This window comes from Chlorocebus sabaeus, chromosome 15, assembly GCF_047675955.1.
Source record: "Chlorocebus sabaeus isolate Y175 chromosome 15, mChlSab1.0.hap1, whole genome shotgun sequence".
NCBI classification, from domain to species: Eukaryota; Metazoa; Chordata; class Mammalia; order Primates; family Cercopithecidae; genus Chlorocebus; species Chlorocebus sabaeus.
In genome coordinates this window covers 87,143,720-87,158,013 of record NC_132918.1, presented here as the reverse complement: position 1 = coordinate 87,158,013, position 14,294 = coordinate 87,143,720, and the positions used below count along the sequence as shown (strand labels likewise).

At 37.0% G+C, this 14,294-nt stretch overlaps 1 protein-coding gene across 3 annotated transcripts in view; it reads left to right on the top strand.

The window, feature by feature from the left end:
- Positions 1–14,294, top strand: part of FGF12 (fibroblast growth factor 12) — a 585,431-nt gene that overhangs the window by 561,129 nt on the left and 10,008 nt on the right. For all 3 annotated transcript variants that reach the window (XM_008009538.3, XM_038002368.2, XM_008009535.3), the window contains one exon: positions 2,401–2,599. In XM_008009538.3, coding sequence (XP_008007729.1) covers positions 2,401–2,599 — 199 coding nt within the window. The remainder of the gene's footprint in view (positions 1–2,400; positions 2,600–14,294) is intronic.

Genomic DNA, 14,294 nt, shown 5'->3' with positions numbered 1-14,294 from the left:
TCACTATCTCTGGATTTGCTTATTGTGGACATTTCATATAAATGGAATCATACAACATGTGGCCTTTTGTGTCTGGCTCCTGGCACTTAACATAATGTGTATGAGATGCATCCTTGTTGCCACATAAATCAGCATTTCATTCTCCTTTGTAATTGAATGATACTGCAGTTGCATTCTGCAGAACTATCACACTATATTTATGCGTTCATCACTTGATAGATGTTTGGGTTGTTTCCACATTATGAATGATGTTACTATGAACATTTGTGCACAAGCTTTTGTGCAGACATATGTTTTCATTAACCTTAGAACTAGACCTAAAAGTGGAATTGTTGGATTGTGTGGCGACTGTGTGTTTTACCTTTTGAGGCACTGCCAACCTATTCTCCACAGCTTCTGCGTCGTTTTACATTTCCACCAGCAATGTATGTGAGCTGCAGCTTTTCCACATCCTCACAAACACTTTATAATGTCCATTTTTAAGTTATAGCCATTACAGTGGATGTGAAGTAGTATCTCATGGTCATTTGTTTCTTTGATTCTTAAGCTGGTAGTTCACTTAAAACTGAAAGTACTCTAAGAAATCACATTTCAGTATTCATATGAACATAATATTAATTTATTGCTACTCTTATTATTTCAGTATCTACAATCACCCTTCTCCAATTTTCTCTGAGGAGTGTTTTCTTGGACTTTTTTTGGGGGGTGGGGTTTGGATCAATTTCATTCTGTCACCCAAGCTGGAGTGTGGGGTGTAATCTCTGTTCACTGCAACATCCACCTCCCCGGTTCAAGTCATCCTCCCACCTCAGCCTCCTGAGTAGCTGGAAATACAGGCATCCGCCATCACACCTGGCTAATTTTTGCGTTTTTAGTAAAGACGGGGTTTCACCATGTTGGCCAGGCTAGTCTCGAACTCCTGACCTCAAATGATCTGCCTACCTCAACCTCCCAAAGTGCTGGCATTGCAGAGGTAAGCTACTGCACCCCAGCCTACTCCAGTTTTCTTAGTCTCATTTTTCTTAGTCTGTAATGTTAGAACTATTCAAAAATAAGCTGGGTGCAGTGTGCACACCTGTAGTTCCTGCTACTTGGGAGGCTGATGTGGGAGGATCTTCTGGGCCCAGGAGTTTGAGGCCAGCCTAGGCAACATAGCAAGGCCCCATCTCTTACAAAAAGAAAAAGGAAAAAAAAGGAGAGAGAGAGAACACTCTCTACAAATAAGGAGATTAGCATGGGAGTATCACCTACAAGGACATGGTTTCAACCAACCCTATTCCTCTATTCATTAATAACTTAATTTCAGGTTTGCTTGCATTAAATCATGGGGGTCTCACATTGAAATTCTTCCAGTACATGGAGAGGAAGATGATGACTATGGTGAATATGTCTGACATGTAGGACTCTTGTTTAATTCAGCTGAAGAAGATGCAATAGCATTTGTGTTTCTTCTGCTTATCTCAGAAGGGGAGAAATTTCTTCTTTCCACAAAATAGATTTTGTTCATGTGACATGTCAGGATATGATTTTATTGTATTGATTTTTAAATCTCATCATAAGTCACTAAACAAGACTCAGGCAGAAAAGGTGAGCCTGAGAGGCGGTGATTATGAAGCAATAAATGTGAACTCTGGCATTGACTCAGTAGTTTTGTAAATGTATATTTGAATTAATCATATAACCTTTTGGTTTTCTCACTTACCAAATGTTGGAGTTGAAGTACAGGATCTTACGGTTTCTTCTGAGACTAAAACTCTCATTCTGTGTTTCACTGAGGTCAATAGTAATAGGAATTACGGTTAGTAATTTTCTTCAATATAATAGTAATTTTTTTCTATTACTTATTCCTGGGCTTTTTATCTGAGATTTTGATTACTAAGGAAAAAAAGGTTTTAAGGAAATTAAAGAGGAAGTTACTGACATTAGGAAAAGTGGTGATTTTACTGACCAAGCTGTGGCTGTGTAATATGTTTTTGTATATACAGAATAGTCTCTTCAAAAGCACCTTGTGTGCCTGTGTTTGCTGTGGTTATATGTGATTTTGATTTCCAGGATAAATTTTAGTTCCTTATTTACATGTTAAGGGCGAGTAAATGAGGAATGGCCAATGGCTTTAGTTTACAAAACATATTGCTAGGATCAGAGCGCAGACTTGGCCACAGTCCTGAATGATTTTCACCTAGCTTCAAGCCTGAGCAAATTGTTATCGCTGGGGTAAAGGTTGGCTAGAAAGGAAATCATGTTTTTTGATTTTGTATGATGAATCTTTATAACCAAAGGCTAATAGAAACTATGTGTCATTGCCTTTCATTTGTTAACAGAGGACATGGATTTCAAGCTTATTGGATTTCAGCATTTGCTGATTCACCTTTAAATCATTTCTCTTTTTTTTTTCTACAGGATGTTTTCACTCCAGAATGCAAATTCAAGGAATCTGTGTTTGAAAACTACTATGTGATCTATTCTTCCACACTGTACCGCCAGCAAGAGTCAGGCCGAGCTTGGTTTCTGGGACTCAATAAAGAAGGTCAAATTATGAAGGGGAACAGAGTGAAGAAAACCAAGCCCTCATCACATTTTGTACCGAAACCTATTGAAGGTATGAAACCAACTGACTGTCTTTGTTGGACCCTTATTTGTGTGTTGACATCAATTCTGCTCCTTGCCCTTGTGCTCCAGAGAGCGTGCCTGGAATGTAACAGATCGGAAGAAGGATTCAAAACAAATATTCAGAAAACACAATAGTATCTTTTTTATTTATTTATTTATTTATTTATTTATTTATTTATTTATTTATTATTTATTTTTTTTTTTTTTTTGAGACGGAGTCTTGCTCTGTCGCCCAGGCTGTAATGCAATGGTGCAACCTCGGCCCACTGCAACCTCCGCCGGGATTCAAGCAATTCTCCTGCCTCAGCCTCCGTAGTAACTGGGAATCTCTTCCTATTAAAAAAAAAAAAAAAAGGAAAATTCTATTACAAATACTTGGCACTTGAAAAAATGCCTGAGTATAGAAGCTGGAAACATTTTGAAAGTAGAAAAGGAGTGGTAGTTACTATCTAGTATGTAATTTCCTCCTTTTCTAAGCCTAATAATTTAATTTCTCAAGATCCACCCTTGAAAAACAAATGATAGTTTTATATTTACGGTATTACATTGCGTCCTTCTCAGGTGAGCTTACAACCTTTCCGCTCATAATCATTTAATACTTACTCTGTTCATTTATTTCAAACTGACCATTAGAATAAACCTTTTTTTTTCCCTGAGGAAACCGATTTTTATCCTCATTTTATAGATAAAGAAAAGTAATTTAAAGTAATTAAGTAACCAGTCCAAGACTGGTTGCTACTTAACCAGGACTAGATAAATACAGAACTGGGATTGCAGTCTAAGAACCCTAATGTCAATGCCTATGGACGTCACCTTTGCAATGTATTGCCCTTCAATCTGAAGTAAGCCTATGAACATGCAAATACTCAGAAAAGTCAGTGATAGCAAAGCAGAAATGTTATACTAGGATGCAACTTGAATAGTAAACTAATTTTAAACCATGCAAAATTGAGCAAGGTATACATGATATGATGAGAAACACTCATATTTGTAAACAATCAGATAAAACAGCTAATGGAATGCCATATTCAAGCTAGCCAAGAAAGAATTAACAATGCATCACTTCTTTTCTGGTGAATTCTAACAAGTTTTATTTCCTACTCAGTAAAAAAATTTAGACCAGATGATTCCTAAAGTTCTCTGGCAATGACATTGTATGGCAGTGTTTATAAGCCCTTTACTGTAAAACCATGTTCTTTCATTGAACCTAGCGTAGAATTTACATGTAAAAATGGTCTAAACATATTTTGTTTATCTAATTATTGAATAAACAAGTTAGAGCTTTATGAGCTATTTCCATTATTTGTGATTTTTTTTTAAAATGAGGGAATAAGATGAAAGGCATCCTAGCTATAACTTATCTTTAAATAGATTTTAACAAACATGGCGGCTCACACCTGTATTCCCAGCAATTTGGGAAGTTGAGGCAGGTGAATCACTTGAGGCCAGGAGTTCAAGGCCAACCTGGCCAACATGATGAAACCTTGTCACTACTAAAAAATATGAAAATTAGCCAGGTGTGGTGGTACACACCTGTAATCCCCACTACTTGGGAGGCTGAGGCAGGAGAATCCCTTTCAACCCAGGGAGGCGGATTTTGCCAGGAGTTGAGATTGTGCCACTGCTCTCCAGCCTCGGCAACAGAGAAAGACTCTGTCCCAAAAATAAGTGAATAAATAAATAAATAAATAAAGTTTTTGATAATATTTTTCCATAGGGCAGGTATTAAGCACATAACTAAATGACACTTCTAGGAAACGATTAGAAAATGATAGCTCCATAAGAGATTAGCTACCTTGCTGCTAATAGGTTCACCAAAAAAATTATTGACTATTTTATTTGTAATGTTTAAAGGCATTTTTGTAACCCCGTAAGCCCAGTGCTAATACTGTCAGCATCCTAACAGAGTCCAGACTGCACGGTAAATGAGCCCTTCGTTTGTGAGGGGAATTGACCTCTGATGGAGGAAAAGCCAAAGTAGGTTTTTTTTAGTTTTGGGTTTTGCTTTTTTGTTTGTTTGTTTACTGCTTATTTGTTTTTCAAATATGTCTGCCTTTATACCAGTCCTGCTGGTGTTTTCTCCTGAATGTCAGGATTCCCAAAATTAAGCTCTGCGAGTTTGAGGGTGGTTAAGTCCTACACTGATAACACAATAATAATTACCCACCAGCCCATTTCCCTTCACTCTTTCACATCTCATCCTGTGTTTAGAGAACAGGAGTGTTAATAAGGGGTTTCAGGGTCACCTATTCTGATAGACTGACTTGATATTTAAGCACATTACTATGTACATTGCACATAAACCTCTACTTACATGGGTCCCCTCCCCTGGCATTTTGGACAACAGCACAGGCTTCCTGATTCTCAATTCTGCCCTTTCAGAGTATTGTTCAAAGCACAGATAAGTAACTCCCCCAGATGTAAAGTGTTTTAGTGGTGGCCTCCCCCTTTAGCATTAGATACAGCAGCCAAATACTCTGACAAAGAACAAAATACAGTCTCCTCCTTTTCTCCTCCCTCCTCCTTCAAGAAGCACATTACTCAGCTCCTGCAGGTGATGAGTATTCAGAATCTGGTTCTTACCTTCCGGAAAAAAAAAAAATTCTGTGTACTTTGCAAAGATTTAAGCTTCAAGAGCTGAGTCCCGGAGAGATAAATATATCTGCAAATAAGATCACTAAGGATCAATTGAGAGCCATCTGTAGAGAAGTATTAAACTTGGAATAAAGGAATATTGATTTATTTCTCCCAATTTATTTTGTAGTGGGGAGACAGTGCTAACACGCGCACACACACACACGCACACACACTTGGGCATATACATGTTATCCATTTTCTTTGTTAGAACTGGTGCTTTAAGCTCATAGAATCTGATTTAAGTCTCAGAAGAATGTAAACTGCTGTTTCCCAAACATCAGTATCAGAACCATCTGTAGTGTTCTTAGAAGCTAACAGATTCTCAAACCAAATCTCCGAAGTGATCTGATGTTTTAAACCCAGGTATGACCTAGGACTCCATAGGTTTACAACCCTGTCCAGGTGATTTCTGATGGCATTGAGTTTGAGATGTGGTGTTCTGAATTTGGTGTTTCTAAGCTCCTTTTGGTCACATCTGGCCATGGATGATTTAAATTTATTCATATCATTGTGATCAATATATTGGACTAAATCTAATGTAATATAAATTGTCTCTTTGACATGAAATTTAGTATATTATGTATGTTACATTTTTACATTCCCTACTACTATTAAGACAGGTATATTTTAGTGCAGGGTTAAATTACTATATGAAGTTAGTAGAGGTAGTACTAATTATTTTATTAAAGTGACCTCCTAGAGCAACCCAATGAAAATCAAGTAACCAAGAATACAGAAGTGTCTCATTCTTTGGGTCAAAATTTGGCAATGATGTGCTAAGCAATTTTTATTTGAATGAAAGCAAGTGTATTAGAGAAGTCAAGAAACAGAATGGCTACTCCATAGGCAGAGCAGCCTTGCTAAGTAATTTTGAGAAAATAATTTATCTCCTTCCACCTCAGTCATCTCTGAAGATAAAGTCTATTATAAATTCCACCTGCTTCAAAGGAATAATATGAAAATTAGACATTGTAGAAAGTTGGATTTCTCAAGAGAATTCCATCAGATCAAATATGAAGTGCCTTTTTCATTTTATCTTAGAAAAAGGACATTGTCTTATTGTGTTTTGTATTGGAAAAATGCTGTGAGATGTGGCATTGTGTTAGAAATTAAAGGCAATGAAAATGGAATCTGGAAGGAAAATAATAATCCCTTCAAAACTACATAATAAGACACCAAAGAACAGAGCAAATCAGGAGTCCTGATGTTGTAAAGCTCCAACTGGTAGGACACTAATGCCAAATTTGGTATTTTTATTTCAATAAACTGGAAATAGAAATAAATGCCTTGGTTCTCTTTTGGACCCAACCATACTAAAAGACAAAAGCAGAAAGATAGAGCAAAAAAGAACCTCTCTGCCAGTAATTGTTTTAATTACAGAAAGGATAATAGCTGCAACTCTTTCTTTTGCGTTTTGGATTTCTGCCAGCCTGTGATACTCCTGCAAACCATTGTAACTTCTTCAAACTAGCTTTTTCTGGTTTTTGAATGTAGTCTTGAATACAACCCTCCTACCTCTTCCCCACACATTCTTCCTCTTTCTCTCTCTCTGTTCCTCATGCAAATATTGCTTTTTCTTTCTTTCTAAATGAACATATAGATGCTTTCGTTCACAACATCTCATAACTCATTATAGTAAATATGTATAGCACAGTGAATGCATTTCTAAGGCAATGCATTTCTTCCAAACCAGCACTTAAAATTCTCCTACAGTTCCAAAAGGATTCCATGTAACATTAATTAAGGTGTGAAATTGCTTTATTTAAATTACCCACACCCTTCTATGATCTGCTATTAAGACAATTAAATATCTTCAATGGTGCATTAACTAACACAGCAGTCTAACCTTTTAGCTTCTTGGAAATTACAGAGGACCAAGGAAAATTCAATTAAATTCGTAGTAATAAAATGATTAATCATATTTAACTTGTCTTTGATGGTAACTAGTAGTCGATGGGGGTTCTTTATAGAGTTTAAATTTTTAGTTTTATTAAAAACAGAAGTTTGGAAAACAGAATTTGTCAGAACAACTACAGTGTTCCCACACGCAGACTGTTCAACTCTCCACTACAGAGTGACATTGACACTGAAAAATTAATACCTGCTACTCCTCATTACTATTAGTACTCTCAAATTTCAAAGGATCTGTCAAGAATACAGCAGCAATATAAAGTGATGATTAGTAGCAGCTATGCTACCTTATATTCCATTTGAATGGCATATTGTCATTTCAACATGCTTTCTGAACCAGAGTATCATTTAATAGCCACTAAATCGTTGGAAGTATGAAGGTTAAGATTTACTATCCCTGTTTTAAACACGAGGAAGGTGTCATTTCTAGAGGTTAACTCACTCAAGTGTATACAGTTAGAAAGAAGCAAAACCAGAGCTGTTACCTTGTAACTTCAGATGTCATGCTTTTCCTACTATAAATGTGATGTGATGTGATTGTGTGTGTGTGTAAATAGGCGTTGTCATTCCTTAAAGTCATTCAGTTTAGTTACTTAATCAGTTGTGTCTGTGTGCGTGTATTTGTGTGTAACTTCTTAGGAATTAGAATCTGCAGAGGCAAGACATAGATACAAATATGTATTCTTAGAAGACCCAGGTATATCTCATGGAAGAATTAAGGACAGCAACTCTACAAGTTGAGTGTACATCAGAATTACCTAGAGAGCCCACTAAAGCATAGATTGCTAGGCCCCATCTCCTGAATTCTTAATTCTGTGGGTTTGAGTTGGCCAAATAATTTGCATTTCTTAACGTTGTTGCTGTTGGTGGTGGTGATTAGGGGTTATGCCTTGAGAATCACTAAGTTTGGGGAACCGTCTGATGCAATGATCCACAGAATCTCTTTCCTTCCTAGACTCTGTAATGTACCAAATATACAAGGAAAGGTAAGGGTGGTCGTCAACTTTCTTGGTTTATTTTCTTTTTCATTTATTTTTCTTATTTTTCTTATTTCTGTGAAGATGAGGCTTATTATTTGATTATTCAAATAGCACTGAACTAAAGGAGCTTGATAAATATTGTCCACCGTATAGTATTCCTTGCTCCCTTTGTGTCAAAGTCATCAATTTTATGTTTATATTGGTCAATTTCAGGGAACTCAGCCCAAGTTTAGGACCTTAGAGAAAGTAAAGATCCACTGACTTTAAAGGTAAAAGAAAAATCAACTTTACTCCAACCAAAGACTTCTTCAGTTAGTCACTGTAGCATAGTAGATAGGAATATTCATTTGGAAGATGACTATGAAACACCTACTAATAGCATCTTTCACTGTGCTAATGGGGACGCAGTAGTACTCAAGGAAAGACAATTTTGACTTGATAGTGTTTATGTCTGAAAATGGGTAAAAAATACACAATTAAAAATAAGCAGGCATTTTAAAACATCACTAGAGATTAGTTCCAAGAAAAAAAAAAAGTGGGACTGTATTTAAAAGGATGATGAAGGTAAACTTTTTAGGGAAGATGACATAAATGACATTTGAACAGTAATCTGAATGAAATTTAGTAGTAAACCATGCAAAGATGTGGTACAAGGTTTTTGTAGGCAAAACTGACAGATTCCAAAGGCTGTTATAGAATCTGAGCATGTCTAATAATGAGCAAGGAAGCCAATGTGACTAGAATGGATTAAAGAAATGGAAGGTAGAAGATGAACTTAGAGGGAAAGCAAAGACCGTATAATTTGAGGGCTTGTAACCACCTTTAGGACTTTAGATTTTATGGTTAATGTGATGTGGATTCATTATAGATTTTGAGCAGAATTGCAGAGAAATCAGCCAGGATCTTAAGCAAGATAATATCAGCTTGGACTCCAGGGTTTTATAACTAGAGGTAGAGAGAATGACTTTGAATTTATTTTGAAGTTAAACCTGAAAGAGCATGCTAATGGATTGGATGTAGGTGGTTAGATAAAGAGAGAAATCAGAGATGACTTTTAGGTGTTAGGCATGATCAACTGGGCGAATAATGGGTCTGTGTGCTGAAATGTGTACACACACACACACACACACACACACACACGCTATTTAAATATGACATTTTTAAAATCACTTCTAATCCCCTAGTACTGGTTATTACAACTCAGGCACTACTGACATTTTGGGACTTTGGGTTGTGGAATTCCTTGTTGTGAGGCACGTCCCTGTGCATTGGAGGCTAGTTAGCAACATCTATGTCCTCTGTGTTCGGGATACCAATAGCAAATCATCCTCTCTAGTGGTGACAGACGCGTCTCAGATATTACCAAAGATTCGCCGAAAGCAAATTCACCGCCGCTTGACAACCACTGCGCTAGGTTCTATGACGCTTTTCAAACGCGGAGACTGTCTTGTTTCGAAAAATTATTCCCGTGTGTGGAACCTTCTCACATTATAGAACATTAGTAAGACCACCCTGACCCTCATCGCTATCGTTGTGACAAGAAATGGGGAGAATACTTGCCTGGTTTCTTCACACTGCTAAGCAAATGAATGTAGCTGCTGGCTGACTCCTGGGGAACACTAACATTTACTGGAAAAGGAGGCTCCTGCAAAGGAGAATAAAATAGAGTAGCCAGTGATTTAGCAGAAAGACTAGGCTATTTTGATTGATGTTCCAGAAGCCAAGTGAAAACATCTTGTCAAAAAGGAGGAAATAATTAACTGTATCCAACACTGCTGGAGTGTCTAGCCAGTTGCTAAATGAGAATTGATCATTGCTTTTGTAACTCGTGGTCAGTAGTGACGTGACGTGAGTGATTTCAGTGAAACGGAAAAAAGTCTGACTGGAAAGAATTAAATAATAACTGGAGGCAAAGAAAAGAAGAAGATAATACTGAATATTAAAGTTCTTTTGAGAACTGCTATAAAAAGGAAGTAGAGAAATGAAGAGGGAGTTGGTGAGAAACATGACAGTTACATAGTAGGGTTATTTGTTTTTAAAGCTATTTCATATATTTATATACTGATGGGAACAATCTGGGATAAGCCGAAATTGGGATTACAGGAGAGAGGGACACCAAAGAACACTGAGTAAAAGGGCTGGGATTGAGTGCACCGTGGCGCTCTAGATTTAGATAAGAACAGGACAGTGCAAGCATTTTAACAAGCAGGAGTCAGAACATGTGAGGGGCAGATGTGCATAGGTTGATAATTCTTTGCCATGGAAACGTTTCTCATCTGATTCTCCTTTCTAAGTGAAATACAAAGTCAGATAGTATATTGTCTTGGAAAATAAAGAAAGAGGAAGAATTAGAAGGAGAGAGGGAGAAAGAAAGAGAGAAAGAAGGAAGAAAGAAAGGAAAGAGAAAGAAAGGAGAAGAACGAGAAGAAAAAGAAGAAAGAGAGAGAAAGAAAGGAGAAGGAAGAAAAAAGAAAAGAGAAAGAAAAGAGAAGAATGAGAAGAGAAAGAAGAAAGAAAAAGAAAGGAGGGAAGAAAGGAAGGAAAGAAAGAACGAATGAACAGAAAGAACGAAAGAAAGAAAAGAAAGGAAGGAAGAAAGAAAGAAAGAAAAGAAAGAAAATGAAAAGCAGGCAGGCCTATTTCCTGAGTCTGTGAGAGAAAGAAAGAAAAGAGAAGAATGAGAAGAGAAAGAAGAAGGAAAGAAAAAGAAAGGAGGGAAGAAAGGAAGGAAAGAAAGAACAAATGAAAAGAAAGAAAGAAAAAGAAAGAAAGAAAGAAAAGGAAAGAGAAAGAAAGAAAGAAAGGAAAGAAAGAAAGAAAGAAAAGAAAAGAAAGAAAGAAAGAAAGAAAGAAAGAAAGAAAGAAAGAAAGAAAGAAAGAAAGAAAGAAAGAAAGAGAAAGAAAGAAAGAAAGAAAGAGGAAGGAAGGAAGGAAGGAAGGAAGGAAGGAAGGAAGGAAGGAAGGAAGGAAGGAAGGAAGGAAGGAAGGAAAATGAAAAGCAGACAGGCCTATTTCCTGAGTCTGTGGAGGGGCTGAGGTGGTATTGGAAGCTTGAGGTGCAAGGAGCAGGTGTGAAATAAGTCACTGAGAAGAATGAGAGAGCGGATTGACCAGAAAGATGCAGTAGAATTCCAGAAAGTGTTGTGTACCACCACCATGAGGTTTGGGGTCAAGATTTTGCCGTAAGACCAGTCAACACAGTTTTATGTTTTTCAACATATTTAGACATACTCAACTGTTAGGCTATCAGCTTAGAGCAGGGGCACCAGGGTTAATCTCACATGGATTTTTTTTTTTTTTTTTTTTTTTTTGAGACGGAGTCTCGCTCTGTCGCCCAGGCTGGAGTGCAGTGGCCGGATCTCAGCTCACTGCAAGCTCCGCCTCCCGGGTTCACGCCATTCTCCTGCCTCAGCCTCCCGAGTAGCTGGGACTACAGGCGCCCGCCACCTCGCCCGGCTAATTTTTTTTTGTATTTTTAGTAGAGACGGGGTTTCACCGTGTTCGCCAGGATGGTCTCGATCTCCTGACCTCGTGATCCGCCCGTCTCGGCCTCCCAAAGTGCTGGGATTACAGGCTTGAGCCACCGCGCCCGGCCTCTCACATGGATTTTAAAGCTGACTGCCCTGTATTGCTATATTACTTTGGACAAGCTACCCTCTTTGTTTTTCAGTTTACTCAACTGCAAAACAGGCCACTAAAAGTATCTATTTTTAGGGTCATTTAAAAAACTGTTTGTATGTATAATGTGCAGGCATATAGTAAGTGCTCAGTTAATGTTAGATATTATTATGAGGATGACTACTGCTTAATAAGAGAGTACCCATAGGATGGTACTTGGCACCTGGTTTATTATAGCTGTGTGCTTTATAAATAACAGCAATGCCCAAGATTTTACTTTTTTCATACTTTTAAGACAGTCATTGTTTCACTGTAATTTTTTCAGAAGAACTTTATAACTAAAATAGAAGGTATTGTCGAATGCTAAAAGTTGTAAATAGGGAAATATGAGCCACCACGATGGCAAGGAAAGCCTGCATATTCTGATAACTGCATTCTCAACACAGGCACCAGCGAAAAGAATATAATAGAAAAATACCAAATAGAAAGCTTGCCCTGGAAAAAAATCCATACCTAATCCTACAAAGAGAAAATGGATTTTTTTTGACAATACTTCAAAGCTCAGTGATATATATTTCACATTTCTCCTTTTCTGAAAGTGTAATTATTCACTTTAAAATGAAGCAAGAACTAAATAAATAGAACAAATACCATATATCACCACAAAGTCAATATATTATGGTCTGGTTCTCAGCAAATATTGCATGTTGTTTGTATTACCAGAACTGCAGGGCTTTCCATGGCTACAAGGTCAGTGCATGCTGGGACAGCTGTTAAAATGAAAACCTTCACTGTGCTGGGTCACCGGGTAACTACTGTCTATCTCCCAAGTGCATTCTGCTGACATTCAAGGGTTAAACTGGCGATTCCTAGTAAACACTGTGCTTTGAAGTAGTACATACTGCGAGCTGTGTTATTAGAAACCCTTGCTTGTCCTTGTGTCTAAAAATAAGGAGGAACACTCTTGCACCAAATCTCTACCTTATTTTCACTCAGAAAGCTGGGTTGAATCTCTCCGTTTCAATCTACGATAGCTCTAGAAAAGTCAAAAGCATGAATAGAAAGAAACATTAAGAAGAAGGAAGAAAATTGAAATGTAAATCAGAATAGAGGAAAAATAAGAAGAAAAGAAGTGAAATAAGACTGTGCTTTGAAGAAAGAGTACTGAAGAACCAAAAGGAAATGCTTTCTCTTCAAAACATTATCTCATTTTACCATTCGTCCAAAACTATTACGATGACACATGCATTAGAGGAACAATGATATTTTATCTCAGAAATATCCTGGGGTGGGGGGAAGCAAATATTTATTTTCCTACTCTATGTACTTGACAAATGAATAGAAACAGGGCAAGCAGCTTGATCAAGGACAACCCAGAAAAGCCAGATGAAAGCGAAATAACATTGTTTATCATGCAGGCCTTGCATCTTTAGGACACTGAACATTCTTGAAATGTGGGTACTGAAAGTGTGTTGGAAAAATAGTATCAAGTGCAATCAGAAAGAAACAAAGTTTAAAATCAGTCTTATGTTAAGTACTATCTATAATATCATACCTGCTGAAAATAAAATCTGTATCACAAGTGTAGCCCCAAGGTCCTGAGTGAGACATGTTAACCAGTAACATCCCACATTGTCTAAATTAGAGGATTTGTTTCAAATTTCATATGGGAAGTGCCACTGAATCTGAGTTTTTGTGAAACACGATTGGGGAACTGGAAAGACAAGAACAATAGGAAGTTTCTATTTGTTTGTTTTGTTTTTGCATTATTTCCAGTCTAGAAATAACTGCTTATCATAAGAACTAAAATATCAAATTTTGTTCTCATAGTTTAAGTAGACTCCAATGCATAACACAGAGGAAACAGGAAAAAAAATTTTTTCAGGAAAAAAAAGAGATTTAAAAAAAATTCTAGCACCTCCTAAAGCACAGTGGATCCATTCCTGGTGAAATAATATTGTTCATTATAACAGAAAGAGATGGAAAAAGTCCCTCTTGAAATACATCGCACTTTGAACTACCACAAATCAGGGCACTAGGAATCTTTCTGGTTAATAATAAGGGTCCGATTATTAGGAGAAGAGAGCCTTAATCTGGCACAGGATAAGAATAATTTGAGAACCACAGTTTAAGAGTTGTAGAATTTATGTAGCTATTGAAGATCAGAGCCTAGACAGTTCTCTGGACATACTTGTTAAAGGTTTCCGCTCATTGCTTAATAGCATGTGATTAGAAATTAATAGCAGAACTCCAAATTCTAGTACTGATATTTATATAAGATCATGAATAAATTTTACTATAAAGTACATGTGATTCCCATTTTCTATGTGATATTAGTAATTCTTCATACTTGTTCATAGCCAAAAAGTCAGAAGCAATGATACTAGTAATTCTTAATTTATTTTTTGTTTGTTTAGGCTTCTTAAATAAAGCTCCCCCTAAAACAAAAGAACATGTTTTAGCATGCCCAAATGAACCCCACCTTTCAATTGCATTCGGAATTATGGTACTTGGAAGGGGTATATTAGATAGGCAGTG